Source organism: Eptatretus burgeri, chromosome 3 (genome assembly GCF_056783735.1).
Source record: "Eptatretus burgeri isolate ZD-2024b chromosome 3, Ebu_testis_v1, whole genome shotgun sequence".
NCBI lineage: Eukaryota > Metazoa > Chordata > Myxini > Myxiniformes > Myxinidae > Eptatretus > Eptatretus burgeri.
Genome location: NC_140963.1, coordinates 22,418,948 through 22,438,790, shown reverse-complemented (window position 1 = coordinate 22,438,790; position 19,843 = coordinate 22,418,948). Strand labels below are relative to the sequence as shown.

The 19,843-nt window shown below is 43.7% G+C and overlaps 1 protein-coding gene across 5 annotated transcripts in view; it reads right to left on the bottom strand.

The window, feature by feature from the left end:
* LOC147029530 (parathyroid hormone/parathyroid hormone-related peptide receptor-like) overlaps positions 1–19,843 on the bottom strand; it is a 95,123-nt gene that overhangs the window by 42,048 nt on the left and 33,232 nt on the right. For all 5 annotated transcript variants that reach the window (XM_085872651.1, XM_085872648.1, XM_085872652.1 and 2 more), the window contains 3 exons: positions 16,579–16,694; positions 12,220–12,314; positions 11,303–11,492 (listed from right to left, as the gene is read on the bottom strand). In XM_085872651.1, the coding sequence (XP_085728777.1) occupies positions 11,303–11,492; positions 12,220–12,314; positions 16,579–16,694 (401 nt within the window). The remainder of the gene's footprint in view (positions 1–11,302; positions 11,493–12,219; positions 12,315–16,578; positions 16,695–19,843) is intronic.

Here is a 19,843-nt window from a genome sequence, read left to right as displayed (position 1 = left end):
CTGCCGAAGCAGTCTCCTTGGCTATTGGGTACAATCCTGGACGGGTCGCCACTCCGACACAGGATACCAGCATGCTGGCACTCATTTTGCCGACCTCGGAAGGATGACAGGCAGAGTCAACCCCACCTGGTATTAATTCAACAGCCGAGTGGGATTTGAACTCAGGATACTCGGTTCCTAAGCCCACCACCCTAACCATTAAGCCAACACCAGGCATACTATTATGATGGACCCATTGAATGTCACATTTTTCTGCTCCAAAATCATTTTTCAAATGATACAATATGCTTTTTTTCTGGTCACATCTTGGGGTATACAAATATAATTAATTAATTTCGGAATGACACGATTGATCTCAAAATACAAAAATGGCCACCAGACCCCACTGGTTTACATTTGTGCACTTTTTTTGGTGAGAAAATTGAATTGGATAACTATTTCTATTCGTGGAGTGTATGTCTTTAAATTTGGGCTGAGGAGTTGCTTATTACATTGAGATACACAGAAAGGTTTGTTTTGAAATTATTCATGATACCAATCTGATATAGTCTTCAATTGAAATGGTCTATAAAACAAATCAATGCTTCTTTTGTCCAATAGGACGAGCACTAGAGCTCTATTAGCATTTAAACATGACTCCAACTCACAAGTAGTTAATGTTCAGCGATATTCATTCAAGGCCTGTAATTTTACAACATTGTCCATTTGCGTTAATATCATTCACTGATGTTCAAATCAGTGTCTGTCTGGGATTCAGGTGAGTGAACTTCATCACGACTGTCAGAAATAGCTGAAATCTGGTCTTGCACAATGTCGCTATCACTCTCTCAAAATTATTCTCCTAACTCATATCCTGGATCCAGTTTGAGACAAGACATAACATGTCCTTCCACTGAAGGCAGAGGATAGGGAGAAACCGAAGATGGTTCTCAGCCAGTATGGTTTCTCTGCCCGCAGTTCCCACCAAGTATATTGCTGACTAGTACGAAGACAAGATCTAAACCAGGTACATGTAGTTTTCACAGCATACAGTTATGTATTTGTACAGATGCTGGATAATTTCACCTCGTGCAGATTGTCAATTGTCAACGTTGTATGAATGCAGAGCTTCTTTATGGTTTTCAGTGATTGTTTTAATGGTAAGCTCATACATTGTGGGAAATTACCACCAGGATCTGAAAGGCAAAGCTAATTCTCATTACACAGGCAATAATTAAGATGTAAAATAAGAGGACATGAGTTTGTCAGAAAAGCTCCCAAAGAAAAGTGGAGAAAGGGCTCCAGCCACAATGAGGCCAAAGGAGCCAACTACTCAGGGGAGGTCAAATTTTCAGTGATAGCGCCATTGTGCAAGACAAGATTTCAGCTATTTCTGACAGTCGTGATGAAGTTCACTCACCTGAATCCCAGACAGACACTGATTTGGACATCAGTGAGTGACACGAACACAACTGGACAATGTCCTAAAATTAAAGGTCAGGTCAGGTATGGAAGCATGCGCCAGAGCAGCGCGTCACTGCGTCCACTTTCCGCCGGTACTCCAGGGAACTCCGGCTGGCCATCCCCCAGGCAAATGCCTGGCCCATCCCCATCTCCTTGAGATGCCGATCAACCTGCTGCAACCACGAGGCACGTGGTCGACCCATTGGCCTCCTTCACTCACGAGACTCCCTCGCTAAGAGAATCTGGTGAGGAGGATCAGCGTCAGGAAAATGAGCAACATGCCCATACAGCCGCAGCTGACGCTCACAGACTATGTAGGTAACAAATCTCATTTGAGTCTCTCTCAGCAACCGTTTGTTGGACACAAAGTCCAACCAGCGATAGCCAAGGATTCTCCGAAGAGACCTGGTACCAAAGGAATTAAGTCTCCATCTCAGATCCTTGGTCAGAGTCCAAGTCTCACACCCACAGAGCAAGAATGGAAGCACCAAGGATCTGAAGACTCGGACTTTCGTCCTCCCGCACAGGTACCGACAGTGCCACACTCCATGATCCAGTGAATCCATGAATCCCCAGGCCCCACCCAGACATCTGTTGACCTCTGGCTCACAGCCAGTAGAGACACAAATAACACTGCCAAGGTAAGTGAATCTCTCCGTGACCCCACCAACCTCATCACAAACAGGTACAGACAGGATAGCAGCATCCAAGATGTCATTGAAGGCCTGGATCTTAGTTTTGACCCAGGAAACCCATAATCCCAGTGGCTCCAACTCCACATTCAGCATCTTCAGGACCCCCAAAAGGACATCCAGAGTCTCCGCAAAGATGACTGCATCATCTGCAAAATCAATTTCAGAGATCTTGACATTCCCAAACGATGCACCGCAGCTTGATCTCTCTGACATCCTCCCCAGAATCCAGTCCATACAAGTGCTGAAAAGTGTGGGGGCCAGTACACACCCCTGACGAACTCCAGTAACAAAGGGACATAAGTCAGAGATGGTACCACCACGTCTCACAGCACTCTCAGTTCCAGAGTGGAGTTCAGACATCAGATCGATCAGTTTTGGTGGCACCCCACGAAGACCAAGAATCCTCCAGAGGGCATCCCGATTCACTGAATCAAACGCTTTGCAGAGATCGACATGAGCTGCAAGCAGCCCCAGCTGAAACTCTCGTCTGCGTTCGGTGAGGACACGAAGAGCAAGGATACGGTCAATCATTGACCTCTTTGGTGTAAAGCCTGACTGCTCTGGACGCTAGTGCTGAAGCAGCTGATGGCAAACCCAATCAAGAATTATCCGAGCAAAGACGTTGTCCGGAACTGAGAGCAGCGTCACCCCTCAGTAGTTGTTGTAGTCTTAGCGATCACCCTTCCCTTTCCAGGGAGGAACAACAAAGCCCCTATTCCAATCAGTTGGGATGATGCCTGTATTCCAGGCAGAGCACAAAACTGCATGCAACGACACGAGTGCAGCATTTCCACCAGCCTTGAGAAGTTCAGTATGGATGCCACAAATCCCTGGAGCTTTTTCCCATTTCAACCGGTTCACTGCAGCCTGTGTTTCCACAAAATAAGGAGAACCACAGATGATTGGAGGGTCAGCAACAGGAATTGTAACACCCCTGATGTCCAACTCGACAGCTGGTAGATCAGCCTGGTACAACCGCTCAAAGTAACCAGCCCAGCGGGCCTTCACTCAGACTCCTCTGTCAAGAGCCGACCACCCTCTGCTCTAACTGCAGTGCTCCGAGGGATGGGCTCGGATGAACGCAATGCGCGAATTCCCCTGTAAGCGGGACGACAATCACTTGACCACAGGTGATGCTCTACCCCCTCACAGATTCCTCGCCCATAGGCCTCCTTGTCCACCCTTAACGCACGTACAGTTTTATGCCTCAGCTCCCTGAACAGCTCAACTCTGCCATTCAGCCTAGCCCTGCGACTCTGTCCAATGGTATCCAGTGTCCCTTGAGAGACAAAATTCTTCTTCGCCCTCCATTGAGTTCCAAGACATCTACCGGCAACATCAAGGACGGTGGTCTTGAAGGCACTCCACAACTCTTCAGGATCCTTCAAAACACACAGACCCCCCAAATCTCCATTCAGGCTGTTCACAAACTCCTCAGCTCCCCTCTCATCCTTGAGCTTGCCAACATCCAGCCTCGGCTGGGAAGGTACCATTCTCCTGGATTTAAGGTGCAACTTAAGAGTTGCTACAACAAGCCGGTGGTCAGTATTGAGGAACTGAGCACTCCGGTAGACCCTGCAGTTCTGGATCATCCTCCAGTGACCATCAACGGTGACATGGTCAATCTCCTTTGCCACATCACCAGCGTTGGAATACCAAGTCCAGCGATGAGCTTGTGGGCGCTGAAACCATGAACCAGCCACCCTAAGTCCATGACTTCTTGCAAAGTCAAGGAACTTAGTGCTATTCTGGTTCACAGTTCCTGACCCATGGGGACCAACACACGTCTCATAACCATCCCTATCAGTTCCAGTCGATACATTGAAATCCCCCAAGACTAGAAGTGTATCTCGTCTGGGGCACTGATCAACCACAGACTCGAGCGTGGCGTAGAATGCATCCTTCACGGTGAGAGCAATCACCTCAGTCGGAGCATAAACAGAGACCAGGGAAATGACACCCAAGGAGTGATGATTCCTTAGTCTCATAATACACTCGTTGACCGGTGTTACCTCAATTATCATTGGGGTCAGCTTATTGGACACAGCTACAGCAACTCCTTGGGAATGGTAACCATCAGAGCGACCAGACCAATAGTAGGTGTACCCACCCGACATGATCTCGCCACAATCCGGTCTCCGAACCTCAAAGAGTGCTGCAATACCGATGTTCAAACGCTTGACCTCAGATGATGACAGAGACAAGTGATCATCCTCTCTTAGGGATCGGACATTCCAGGTACCCACGCAAAGGGACCGCCTCAGGTAAACCCAAGGAGACGCTGTCCGGTGGATGACACCTCAGCACCACTCCGACACACTCTCCCGCAAACTGACCCAAGAATGTTACTCCATGGTTTCCTTCCTATCATCAAAGTTTGGGGGTCCTCAAGGCTTTGCCCTAATCCCATAATCCGGTGAGCTGCCCTGTGAAGGGAAGCTGCACAGGAGGTACTCCCACGGAGTGGGTTTTCAGTTTTTTTATGCTTCTGGAATGTTTTGCGGAATGAAGGGTTTTACGGTGGCCGGAGTGCAAATCCTGCCACCAACCTCCTAATAAAAAGTAACCCAACTGCAGGAGGACATCCGCAAGCACAGTCGGGAACGAGATATGGATGGCTGTTGGCTCACAAGGAGCTCCTCCGCCCTTTGACAGGTTTTGTTTTTAATCCTGCTGGGTGTCCATATCATACACCCTCCTCACCAAGAAACTTGGTGGGGGAAACGGTTTAGTTGCTGACAACCCGACCATGGAACAGGTTAGTGCAGGTTTACATGGTACCTGTAGCAAGTCACAGATCTAACCTGACCTGATCTGACAATAAAATAAAAAAATTAAAGGCCTTGTATGAATATTTCTGAACATTCACTACTTGTGAGTTAGTGTCATGTTTAAATGCTTTTATAGTTCTGGCACTCATCTGATTGTGCAAAAGAAGCATCAATTTGTTTTTTTTTATGCCATTTTAAAGACTATATCAGATTGGTCTCAATAAAAAATAACAAAATGAACTGTGCTGTGTATCTAAATGTAATGAGCAACTCCCAAGCCAAAATTTAAAGGCATACAGTCTGCTAAAAGAAGCAGCAGTTATTCAATTCAACTTTCCAGCCAAAAAGAAGTGCACATGTGTAAATCAGTCGGGTCTGGCAGCAATTTTGGATTTTCCACACCATATTGGATTTTGAGACCAATAGCAAATCATTCCAAAATTAACTAATCATAAATACCCAAATATGTGTCCAGAAAAAAAAGAGTATTGTCATTTGAAAAATTATTTTGGAGCAGAAAAATGTGAGATTCAATGGATATTGGAAGCCATTTTGGATTTTGGCAGCCATATTGCATTTTTGTCGACTACAAGTTACTCCAACATAAATTGATTTGAAAAGTTATATCATGCAACCAGAAAAAAGTCAAATTTCATGGGCAAAAATAGATTTTCCAGCCAAAAAGAATGCACACAAAGTGAAATGATCAGCAGCCTTTGATGGCCATTTGGGATTTTAGGCGCCAAATTGGATTTGAGACCAAATGCAAATCATTCCAAAAACAACTAATGATGCATATCCTGAACATGCGACCAGAAGAAGTCATATTTTGTAGTTAGAAAATTGATTTCCGAGCATGAAAATGTGAGATTCAACGGGGGGCTTGGTGACCATTTTGGATTTTGGCCATCATATTAAATTTGAGGCTAAATTGAAAGGGCATAGGTTAAGGATGACAAAACTACTGAGAAAACCTTGGCAAGGAATAAAAAAATGTGAGTTGTTTTTCTTGCCTGTTACCTGTCAAAAACAACCAGCAGAAAAAAAAGGAGAAAGTCATCAATATTTATTGACAGTGTACTTCTTCTTTTGTTTGCAGCACAAGGCTGTTGGGTAGTAATTGGCTGAGGGTGCGGCTATGCCGCTGGTGAAATGCCCTCTGTAGCTCAGGACAGGAATTTGTAAATTGTTCATGATGCTGGCGATAGCTCGCCTCCTCTTCACGAAGGATACTGTGGAATCATTAACATCCACCAACAAATGCCAACAGATGGGAAGCCCAGTATAACGTCCATCCGAGGGACAGCACACACATAAATGAATCACCCTAGCTCTGAAACACCAAGATGACAGTTTATAGCTGGGTCGGGATTCAAACCCAAGCTCGACAGCTTAGAGGAGTGTGTGTGTACCTCATATCAAGGCCATCCTGCGATATCCCAACAGTATGCTGTTGCAGCTTGAACAAAGTTTATAAACTGACAAAAGCACCTCATTCCCTTTAGAGTTTAGATCAAACATCGGTGCTGAAGTTGTATGCTGGTTAGTTGACACAAATGAGGACGCTAAAGTGTATACTTTTCAACAGAAGGTCAAAGTGATGGTAAATAGGAAACAATTCAAAATTTCTAGAAGTGACTGAGATTTGATCGGTGATCTCCCTCTCCTCTCCAGGACATCCTCAAATGAATGAGGTATGAATGCAACATCATCAGTAAATGGTATGCCAAATTTATGGATCTTGGACTCAGCCTTAAGTCGAGCAAAATTGAAAATTTTGCCATTTGTTCTTGATTGGATATAAACATCATCAGAGTTTAGAGACATTGTTTAAAGAACAGCTGCAAGAAAGTGGGTGAAGAATCCATCCATTGGGACCATACTCTGTGCAGAGCGTTGGTGCAGCCTAAGCAGTCTCCTTGGCTATTGGGCACAATCCTGGACGGGTCGCCACTCCGCCACAGGATACCAGCATGCTGGCACTCATTTTGCCAACCACGGAAGGATAACAGGCCGAGTTAACCCCACCTGGTATTAATTCAACAGCTGAGCGGGATTTGAACTCAGGACCCTAGGATCCCAAACCCACCACCCTAATCATAAAGCCAACACCAGACATTGGTTCGGTGAAGAATGTTGGAGCCAATGCAGAGCCGTGTACACCATGACATACACCAAATGAGTAAGAAACAATATCATTGATAAAGATTCTTCCTTTACAATCATGGAATTGCCTGTTTTGACTTACAAAGGTATCTTGGGCAACCTAAAGCTTTAACGAAGACAACAAAGAAGGTTTATTGATTGTGTCAAGAGCCTCACAGAAATCGATAAATACAACATGAAGGCTCCAATTTTGATTGATCGCTTTTAGTTGCAATTGCTGCAAAGTGAATATTGTATTGTATTACCGTAAGTGTGGATCTTGATGGTGAGAACCCACATTGGCTATCAGGAACAATGCTGCATAGTTGCCAACATTGAGAGAAGGAATAGCGGTTGGATTGAAAGGATCCATGGAGCGAAGTGACCGAGCGGGGGAGGGTCAGGGATATGATGTTTCACGCACCATCAGGGGAAACCTCCTGTTGGCCAACAGAAACCTTTTGCCAACAAGTAAATTTATCAAAAACTTTGATGAGACATTATTTTGCAAAAGCGGTATTTTCAATCTCTCTCTATCGAGCGCAGCCTGTAGCAGCTGGTTGCATCATTGGTTGGGACGCGGCTATGCCGCTGATGCAGTGTCCCCCTTAACAGTGCCATGGTACTCATTTTGCCGACCTCAGAAGGATGACAGGCTGAGTCAACCTCCTGATGTATTAATTCAGCGGCCAATGGGGCTTGAACTCAGGACCCTCGGATCCCAAGCCGTCACCCTAACCACTAAGCCAACACCAGGCTTTGGTATTTTCAATATAAAAGCGGAAGGTTTTTAAAGGATGCAAAAAGTGGTAGACTACCACCAAAAGTGATAGAGTTGGCAACTATGATGTTGTTGGCCAGCTTTTGCAGGTGTTGCAAGAGAATCTCTGCCCGGAACTTACGGGCAACTGAGAACGGTGATATGGTTACCACATTCACTGTGAGCCCCTTTACGTTTACATATTGTTCCGATCGGGATATCTTTAAATTGTAGAGATAGTTATTTAGCATTGCAGCACGAGTGATATCAATCCAAGACTGGATCTTTAAGATCTTACTATTCCTGGTGGTACATTTCCGATGGAATACCATCTAAACTGGGAGCACACTTGGTAAATTTTCTGGCAGCTTTGAGTTCATCAATTTTCGGTGGTAGCGACAATGGAATGGAACAAAATGGAAAGGGGGAAACACTAACAGCAGAGTACTAGTGAGAGTGAGAGTGAGATCAAAGGGATGGGGAGGACATATGGGGTGAACAAGCTACACACGAGATAAATGAAACACAGCAAGAGGAAGGGGAAAACAGAAATGAAACAACAGAAAAGGAACAAACTGACAAATGAAAAGAGGTGAGGGAGGAAGGGGAAAAATATCACAATAACCTGGAAAAGGGAAGTGCTTGGAGTAGAGGAGATCATGAGTATGGAAGGGCATAGTGGTGAACAGCGACGTGAAGCCCTGGAGGGAAGAATGGGACTGAACAGACTGCGGAAGTTAGTTTGATCCACAGACAAGAGAAAAGAGGAACAAATGAGTGGAGGTGAGCAGTAAGCCTGGATTTTGGGGGGAAATTGAAACAAATGCATCTTCAGAGACTGTTGAAGGCCAATTGAGGAGTTAGTTAAAATGTCCCGTCTATCTCTGAACTATTGCGATTTTGACCATGATCGGTATTTTTACCTCCGCCACCGAAGGCCCTTCTAGTTCCATCGGTGAATGGAGGTTATGTTTTCAGCCCTGCCCGTCTGTTTATTTGTGAACGGGATATCTCAAAAAGTTGTTGGTGGATTCAGACAAAATTTGGTGGAGAGCTTAGGTATGTGACACGGAAGAAACGATTAGATTTTGTTGAAGATCTGGATCTGGATCTGAGAATTTTTAAAGTGATTTTTCACCATTGAGAGATCGCGCCAAAACTGACATAAAGCAGGATTTCTGAAAAAGTTGTGGACGGATTTGAACGAAATTTGGTGGTGGACAAATAAACAAGGAATAATATATTCCATTTTGGTGAAGATCTGAATCCGGATCTGGAGTCAATAATTTTTTAAGTGATTCTTCACCATTGAGTGATAGGGCTAAAAGGATATGCAGCACCATATCTAAAAACATTCAGGATGGATTTGGATGAAACTTGGTAGGTGAGTTGGTGAGGTGACAAGAACAAGCGAATTAAATTTTAGTTCAGATCCGAATCCACATCTGACCTATCAGTGGGATACAAAATGTAAACGAATCAGCCTGGCAGTGGTATGCGCTCCACCGAGTGCTCTTCCAGTTCCATATGTACTTTACCTTGTGGCCCAAAACTCTGTTTTAGAGAAGAAAATAAACTCTATGAATCTTCAAGGTCAGTTATTTGTTGAACGTCATTTGCCTTTTTACCTCCGCCACTGAAGGTGAAGGAGGTTATGTTTTCACCCCTTTCTGTCTGTTTGTTGGGTCGCCGAAATAGGCGACCCTTATTGTTGGGTCACCAAAATAGGTGACCCTTATTGTCAGTAATTCTGTCTGTTTGTTTGGATGTTTGTTCGTTTGTCATCAGCATAATTGGTAGTAAACGTGGGCAGATTTTGACCAAACTCGGGTGGTAGGTAAATCTTATGACCTAGTGCTTTGGAAATTGTGATGGTTGCTAGGGACGCTTTGGTTCTCGAGCAACAACCGAAAAACCTTCAAAATCGGTACCGTTCACGCGAAATCAATTCCGAAAGCCATTATCCCACGTCGGGTTATGAAATTTGGCACGAATGATCTGCAGGTGATGCTCTATCAAATATATTCCGGTTTTTGTGATATATGGAATACTTTACCCGCAGCGCCCCCTACAATTAGGGTATGCGCGAAAATTGGCGAAAATTGAAGGCCCCCTAGCGACCAGGTGAGTGCATCGATTTGAATGAAACTTTGCAGGTTCATGGTACTCAATGAGTACTACAACTTTGCCTCATGATATATTGACCAATTTCGCTTAGGTCAGGAGTCAAAGGTCAATTAGTGCAAAAATCGATAATATGCGAGAGCTGGAGGTGCCTTCGCGCCAAATGCTACTCCTCCAAGGGTTATGGTCAGATGGTCATGAAAATTCACACTAATCATCTGGAATACATTGTGCACAAACGATTGAGATCTTTGTTCACCAACAGCACCCCCTCGAACTTCGGGTATTTCCGATTTCAAACCGCATTTTCGGTACTTTTCATTCAAATGGATACCGAGTAGTTATCAGTAGATGGAACTCGATGAGATTTGATATGCATAATCTTAAGGTGATTCCCTATCCGCTATATGACATCCATTTTGCTCTATATCTTATAGTTTCCATGCTCGGCGACCCATCGCCGCCTTCCGGCTTGTTTGTTTGTTTGTCTGTTTGTGTACATGATATCTCAAAATGTTGGGGATGGATCCAGATGAAATTTGATTTCATTCCAGGTACTCCAACGAGTGCCTTTCTAGTTAACCTCCACCATCGAAGATGGATGGAGGTTACTGTTTTCACCCCTTTTTGTTTGTTTGTTTGTTTGTTTGTTTGTGAACAGTTTTACGGAAAAACTCCTCGACGGATTTCGACGAAACTTGGTGTGGGGGGGGGGTTAGGTCTGGTCCAAGGATCATGCCATTAGATTTTGGACTTGGTCCAAAATCCAATATGGCCGCTATGGCGGCCAATTTGAAAAAATGTTTGAATTTTTTTTTTTTGCATTTCTACATGTTTTAAGTGATTTCCAAACCCCCCCCCCCACCAAAAAAAAAATTGTTAGAAAAAAAAATTTTGCAAATTTTTTTTCAACAAAATTTCTATTTTTTTTTTGGCATTTCTACATGTTATAAGTGATTTCCAACAAAAAAACATGCCAAAATTATAATTGCGGCTGATTTTGGAACTTCAGGTGGATATACCCACGTAAAATCAATCTCTGTCTCAAGGAATATAGTTATGACGAATGAATTGAGTATGTAAAAGTTAAAAGTAAAAGGGAAAGTTGCAAACTATAACTCTGTGAGCACTGTTCACGTCAAATTGAATGAATAGGATATCAGGTTCACTTGAGTGACCTAGCAGTATTGGCGGCGGAGGTTTTGCACTCTTCCGAGTGCTCCCCCTCTAGTTTTTAATGAGATGATGTTCATGTCGTAGTTTGCTTTCAAATGGCATAATTGAGATGCCATGTCTTCCTGGCTTATCACCGATCTGCTTTCATGAATATTTTCATTTTATTCATGAAGACAAAAATTTCTTACCAACTGTAGGAGTGTTGGGCTTTCTGGAAGCACCAGCAGTGTTGTATTCATTCTTATACCAAGCCCAGGTTCGAGTCCACCTGTTATCTTTGGATCCAGGATGGCGTCTCGCACCAAGATGCTGCCACCACGGAGCACAAACGAGACAAATAGCTGCATATGGATGTAATTTCGTGTGCAGTGCAGTCTCCTGTCGGTTAGAGATCAGAGAAAATGGGTGTTAAAAAAAAGGTACACTTTTTACATTGCCGAAGGCCCAAATGCCTTCGATTGGATAAACTAAATGATGTCAGAAATGTGAAGCCACAACGTTCCTCCACCTGTACTTACCAAGAACATTGTCAGTGAGATTAGGAAAATATGATAAAATTAATTTCTGTGGTTGGGACATGAAATAACACAGAGATTGTTGTGAAAACCACAGGAGTACAACCAACTCAATATTTTTATCTGAGAACAAACACACAGAGGTCCACTGATTTGACTGGAGACTGGCCTACAAAAGCAACTCACACCTGGCAGAAAGGCCTACTGTGATGGAATGCTTACCAGGACAAATTTTGTTTGTCTGTCCATTGGGACCATAGGGTTATGGTTAGGGTTAGGGTTAGGGCTGTTAGGGTTAGGGCTGTTAGGGCTGTTAGGGTTAAGGCTGTTAGGGTTAGGGTTCAGGTTCGTGTTCGGGTTAGGGTTAGGGTTAGCTGTTAGGGTTAGGGTTAGCTGTTAGGGTTAGGGTTATGGTTAGGGTTAGCATCAGCTTTCCTTGCAGATGTTGTGAGCAGCAACCATCGCATAAGTGACATAAAAAATGTCTGTCATTCTTTTTCACACTTTCTTAGGAATCAACTATATTTATTATGTTTTCATATGAATGAGCATTTATGTTGATAATATTGAAAAGACAGAAAATAACGTACTTAAAGTATGCAAGAAGAAGTAGAGCAAAGATGTCGGAGATTATAGTTGTGGAGTAGCCGACCGTGTAGATGGTTGACAATCTCCGGTACATTTCCTGAAAAGTATTGAGGGCAGGGTTGTACAGGTCCAGCGTAGTAAACAGCAATAACCAAATACTCAATAACGATATTCACAAGTAAATGCCAAGGATGTTTTGTGATACATTATTATTTTAATTTTTTTGTTAAGGCAAATTTTTTGTGACTGGGCTTGTGACTCCCGCTAACACAGCAAAAGCTCAAACACTGAACTTTTTGAGTCATTGGGTCAAACTAAGTCGTGTGTTCTGTTAGCAAGTACCTTCCTTTCACTTTCCAAGCCAGTCATCCATATAGACCACTTCGCAAGCCACTTTGTGTGCCTCGCAGCTTGGGGTAAGTGGTGCAAGCAATTAAGAGAGGTCTATCTTCGTTGTGTTCGCAAAAATGGCCGCTGTAGTTAGATTCAAAATGATACTACAAGCAATGAAATGTTCAATATTGTAATGTTTGTGGGGGTAGCTCAAATGACTTTAGCTGAGATAGGAATACATCGCTTAGCATGGGCCGTGCGACGCGGTTATGAGTGACAATGATGTCACGTTAAGTCAGGGAACTTGTCGTGTGAAGGTGAATTGTTTTTTCCTCCCATACAGGGGGTGAGGGGTCGTGATAATTAGGTTAGGAATTATGGGTAAGATCCCCTGTTCGTAACAACCCCTTGTAGCCATCCCTGTGTTTGGGAAATGAGGACGGGGCTTTTCTGGTGTTGTAGCAAGCCATGATGGAAATGGAGGCTGCAGTGAGCGCAGGATATAACACAAGAAAAATGCACCAGGGGAAGAGGAAGGGAGCTTTGGTGTTAAGAGTATCAGGCTGGGAGAATCACGTTAGAGAATGTAGGGCCCATGGAGATCACGGTGACGGACTATACATATGGTTCGAGAAGGTCAAGTGATGGGGGGTTACAAAAGAGGCGAGCCTGCGCCGGTTGTGCTTCCCTCTCCCTTGGCTCCCTCTCTTGGCTCTACCTCCAACCTCTACCTGGCATCATCGTCTCTCCTCACTGACTTTGCTTGCCATCGATCTCCTGGTCGTGCACCCCGCTTCAGCCTGTCCCCTGGTTCCATTGCCTCACATTTGCTATCTTTGGTGCAGAAGGGCGGTCGGCATTGGATGCGAAGGGATGCATCTGAGGAGATATGGTCAGCGCCGAGCGTTTCACGCCAAGGGCCAGTGGACGTTTTCCTGCCTTCCACTTGCAAGGGGCCTTTTCCTGCTAACCAGGCAGATAAACCTGGCCTCTGGGGGATTTTCTGGGTTTCTTGTATCTACCCCTTTGTTTGTTGAGTGCGTCTGTGTGGAGAAGTGCTCCATTTTGGCCTTTATTTATTTGTTTCTTGGTGCCTTCTATTTGCTTTGGCTTGATTCCTTTCCTTGTACATAATTGTTGAACATTTGATTATTTTATTTATTGTTGCATTTCCTGCATTGTTATACTTTATTTATTTTTTGGTTCGGGTGATTAAACCTGCAAAATCCCCAGTCAAGTCTCCCATTCCTTTGCATTTCCCTTGCGTGCAAAAGGTTCCCGCCAAAACTCGAACACCTCGGCTGTAACTGTTTGGCCATCCGTGCACGGTCGATTTTCATTGGCCGTGCACACGACAATATTATTGAAACTTGCATTTCATACTTCAACTTTTCATCCGAATTATTAAAGATCTAAAAACTTGCAAAACACCCTCCCCAAAATGCACAGTGGTAGGTGTGGTGATCATATGCAGGAACCAGACACAATCACCGTTCCAGGTCTGTCGCGTTATTCAAACTTGCGAGAGGAAGAAAAAATAACTAACAATAATAACAGGAAGCTCATCTGTATTAATAAGTGTGTGTGTGTGTGTGTGTGTGTGTGTGTGTGTGTGTGTGTGTGTGTGTGTGTGTGTGTGTGTGTGTGTGTGTGTGTGTGTGTGTGTGTGTCCTCCATAACTCCAAAGTCATGAAACTTAGCAGCCTGAAACTTTGCGTGCAAACAAAGGGAACTCCAAGGAAGCGCACGAGTTAAAATTGGGTGCTTGGGTTAATTAAAACACTCCTTTTGAAGATAATTAACAGCCTTATTTAATCAGGTGCATCCTCAGCCACCTCGCTCTCTATGGGGTATTAATGTCTATCCAAGGTAACCTCGCTGGGATCTAAAGCCGCCATGTTTTTTGGCCTGTTCAACCATGCCTTAACTTGGAACAAGTTGCAATGATACCACCCCCACCCCCTCCCCCCACTTTCCTCACTCGTATTATTGAATATATATATATATATATATATATATATATATATATATATATATATATATATATATATATATACAGTATGCATTGTGTGTGTGTGTGAGTTTTGTTCATTAAGCATAACATTTTCTCCAACTCCCAACCCCAACCCCCACCCCCACGCCCTCTCTGTCTGTCTGTCCCATCTTTGTTTCGCCCCCTCCTAAAACTGCAGCACCGTCCCACACGTCTCAGTCTCTGTCTCTCTCTGTCTCCAGATATGCCCGGGTGGTGTTTGGCTCTGGATGGAGTTTGTCTCCAGACATGTCTGGCTGGTGCGTGCTTGTCTCTGGACCTGTCTGGGCGGTGTTTGCCTGTCTCTGGACCTGTTCAGGTGGTGTTTGCTTGTCTCTGTCTCTGCACCTGTCTTGGTGGTGTTTGCTTGTCTCTGTCTCTGGACCTGTCCAGGTGGTGTTTTCTTGTCGCTGGACCTGTCTGGGTGGTGTTTTCTTGTCTCTGTCTCTGGACCTGTCCGGGTGGTGTTTGCTTGTCTCTGTCTCTGGACCTGTCCGGGTGGTGTTTCAGCTGTCTGGCAGTGTTTGTCTCCGGGCGGTATTTATCCATCCATCCATCCATTTGGGACCATACTCTGTGCAGAGTGTTGGTGCTGCCAAAGCAGTCTCCTTGACTATTGAGCACAATCCTGGACAGGTCGCCACTCCGACACAAGATACCAGCAAATCTGACACTCATTTTCCCGACCTCGGAAGGATGACAGGCTGAGTCGACCCCACCTGGTATTAATTCAACAGGCGATGGGGGATTTGAACTCAGGATCCTTGGATCCCAAACCCACCACCCTAACCATTAAGCCAACACCAGGCATAGTATATTATGACTGGTAGAAAATGGATTTCACACATTATTTTGTTTCCATCTTCACTGTTATTCTATGCAGAATCATTTGGATGAGACGGTATGAATCATAATTAATACTCCACCGCATGTCTGCCTTCCCTTCCCCTCATCTCACCCTGCCTTCCCTTCCCCCACCCCTCCTCGCCCCTCCACCTTCTTGCTCTCAGCCCTCTTTCTCTGCCCCATCTCAGTATTCCCGTCAGCTAAACGACGGGTGATATTTGCTTGTTATATATATAATTATATATAATTGAATAAACAGGAATAAATTCCAATGCGGAACGAATGACAAACCAGCAATCAGTATTTCGGAATGGTGATCTTTTCCTGAGAAACAAGGTGAAGTATTCATGAAGCTCTTTTAATTGGATTCCTGATAGCATCAGCTTTCCATTGATATCTGATCATTTCGATGTCGACCATGTGATTCCAAGTGAAACATAATCATTTCCTCACTTGGTGAGCAAACCTTTTGCCATTTCCCTGGTAAGTGAGTCTAGTATAAACAATGTTATTAGTCTCACACCAAAGGGAAAGCAGGACTATTGCAATGCCCCGTCTTTGTCTTTGTGTTGTTTGTGTTTGTGTGTGTTGAAGCCATCTTTCTTCTCCAGAACCGCTTAACCGATTGATGTGAAACTTCATACATATGATCCACTCGCCTTAGGAAATATAGTTGGAATTTTTTTTTCATATTCATCTTCATTGATGCAACTTAGCCTCATATGCACAAATTTGGAAGTTAAATATCCTAAGAATTAATGATCAATAAAGCCATGGATAATGGCAATGTTTGTGACATAATAAAATGCATGGATGATAAGGGTGTATGGCCATTAATGGCAGTGAGCCATAAAAGTAGGTCAGGTATGGGAGCATGCTCCGGAGCAGAGCGTCGACGATAATAGTTGCGTGTTCAGTTAATGATGGTATTTTTGTTCAGAATGAGCGCATGAGGCAAGACCATGCGCTCCATGAATCCCAGTCTAGTACAACATGTGTCGCAATGAATCTTGCTCAGATACAAGGTAGTGGAGGCTAATTATCCAAAAGGGCCTTTTTTGACAAGTTGCATTTTTACAGCACTGGAAAACACTGCGACTTACACATGTTTCAACGAAGCAAGTCACAAATAAAGACCTTTATATCTTACCATTTCTTTGCCTTCAGGCATAACTTTCTCGCACTGGCTGTAATCAACCATTGTACGGTTCTTTTGTGAAGCAATCAGCCATGTTCCATTTTCACTACACCAGCGCACCACGTGACCTGCAACAGACACACAATACCAAGGCAACAATTCTAACTGCATGCTCTAAAAGGTCTGAGAAGTACTGAATGCAGAGCTAAACTAGAATGGCACTCGGTGGAGTGCATACCTCAGGCGGGCTGAACAGTTTGGATTTTGTAGTCCACTGATAGGTCGGATCTGCATCCGTACCTTAATCAAAATCTAATCAGCTTGTTCTTGTCACCTACCTAACTCATCCACCATGTTTTGTTCGAATCTATCAATTACTGTTTGAGATATCGTGCTATAATTATATCATATTGGCCCTCATCTCTCAATGGTGAAGATTCACTTAAATTTTTTTATTTATTTTATTTCTGGATCCCTACCAAAATCGAATTAATTGATCCTTGTCACACACCCAACATGTCCAGCGACCACCAGGTTTTGTCATAACCCATCCACAACTTTTTGAGATATCGTGCTATATATCGTTTTTGGCCCTCTCAATGGTGAAGAATCACTTTTAACAAGCTCGAATGAGCTAAGATCCTCGTCCTCTTAATGATGACGTCATAAAAACGAATATGACGTCATCGTGATGTCGCAGGTTTGTGATAAATTATCTGTGCTAATGCCCGGCTTGATTCCCGCAAACAAAATTCAAACAGCTTGCCTAGTTTCGGAGATAATGGTATAGGCGATTTCCATTAGCGGCGATATTATGACGTCAACTTTTTTTCTAGGAAGAATTTTCGAAATCGGAGATGGTTACTGCCTACGCGTTGGCTTTCTGCATATACATGGCAAGTTTCACGAAGATCCGATGAAAACTCTGGGTTGTGAAACAAAAATGTCAAAAAATAGGAATGACGTCATAAAAATTGATATGACGTCATAGTGATGTATCATATGTGTGGTAATTCATGTCTGCTAATGCCCTGTTCGATTCCCGCAAACAGAATTCAAAAAGTTTGCTTAGTTTTGGAGATAATTTTTTCGGCGATTTCCATTAGCGGAGATATTTTGACGTCATAACTTTTTTCGAGGACGAATTTTCAAAATTGGAGATGGTTACTGTCTGCACAGGGTATTTTTACATATACATGCCAAGTTTCAGGAAGTTCGATGAAAACTGTCGGCTGTGAAACAAAAAAGTCCTCAAGAACAACAACGTGAGTAAGACTTAGAGATCCTCCACGAGGATCTAAAAATTCTAGTAGTCAGATCTGGATATAGATCTTTACCAAATATAATCAATTCGTCCTTATCAAACACTCAAACCGTCCACCAAGTTTCATCTTGAATCCATCCACAACTTTTTGAGATATCCTGCTGACAGACAAACAGGGGTGAAAACATAACCTCCATGCATTTTGGGTGGTGTCGGTTGCACTGATGCACTGATGGTCTCCGCCTGTTTATTGTAAGCAGTTTTTCCAACCTTGATAATTGGCACAATTACAGTGAATTCAATGTAATGCATCTTTACTAAATTCCCTGTTGTTTGTCTGGTCCGGACAGGTGTAAGTCCAGAAATAAATGAACGCTCCACCTTATGAGGCACGTATCATTCATCAAATGTGATTGAAAAGCCATCTGTAGTGTCGCCATAAAGCAGCTTGGAAACGATCGACACATTTCAAGTGGAGAAAGAAGCAGCTGGCCAAACATGCTTATCAACTTCCTGTTGTGAATCCAGCTCCAGCTGCATTTAACGTGATCTCCATTATTCCTTAAAGAGAAACTCATCTGGAAAATGACACATGGAAGCCAATACAAAGACAAATATTGAGGACAACTGAAAATAAAAATGCAGTACAATTACAATTATTACTTCAATGCCAATTAAAGATTCGATTAAACTTACTTTGAGAGATCACTCATGAAAGAATGCAGTATCATTATAGGGAGGACACTCCTTGGACTTCTGGATGGCAGTGAAGATGAAATTACTTAACTCACAAGGAGCAAGTGACTATCAACCAGAACAACCTGATTCACATGAAAAAGGATGATGGAGAAGGTCGCTTCTTGCCGAAATATCGGAATAAAATAACAAATGAAGACATGGATAGTTCCTTCGTGAAACAAGTATTAGTACACGTATGATGTTTAAACGTTTACCGAGAAACATGGTAGTAGAGGTTTGCTGTGACTTAAGGTTCCAAATTTTGAGGAGAGAAATGAAAGTTAATAGTCTGACAAGTGTGTCTGCAATGACCCCATGGGTAAACGAGTCTGTAGAGGGTGGAGAGTCTATAAAGGAAAGAACTGCAATTGATGGCATGGTTTTTACGACCAGGTAGTAAAAAAAAATTTTTAAACACATTACGTACAAATGCGAGGACTTTGGAAGAAGTTGAAGCCAAAGTGGAGAGCGAGGAATATAAAGTAGTTGCAAAAAGCAAGACTTGGTTTAATGAGGAGAGTGATTGGAGAACAGGAGAAGAAGACTCCAAGATGTCTCGGTGTGATGGGAAAGAGAAAACAGGAGGAGTCACAATGTGGGTAAACGACAGTCTTGTATCAAGAGAAAGAGATGACATTATGGAGGGAACTACCGTAATGTGGAAGATTCTGTGTGGATAAAGAACAGTGATTGTAAGAAGAGTGAGACACTTATTATTCGAACTAGCAAATACCATCCGTCGCTTTGCTGAAGGGTATACTAAAGGCGAGGAGAGAGAAAAAGAGGGGGGAAGAGGGAGAGAGGGGTGGGGAGAGTGAAGAGGTGGAGGGGAAAGGAGAGAGGAGGAAGGGGGAGTGAGGAAGGGAAGGGGAAGGGAAGGCAGATGTACGGTGGAGCATCAATTAGGATTCATACCATCTCATCAAAACGATTCTGCATAGAATAACAGTAAAGATGGAAACAAAATGATGTCTGAAATCCACTTTCTACCAGTCATACCAAAAAGACGGCCCAGAGAAAAACACCGCCAGGACCAGTGCAGCAACAAAACCCACCGGATGCATCCAGAGCCAAACCATCCAGACATAAATACTGCTCAGACACGCGTCCGGAGACAAGCGCCACCCGGACGCGTCTGGAGCACGAACCACTTGCTCAGGGTGACGGAGCACGGACCACTCGCTCAGGGTGACGGAGCACAAACCACTCGCTCAGGGTGATGGTTCACGAACCACTCGCCCAGGGTGACGGAGCACGAACCACTCACTCCGGGTG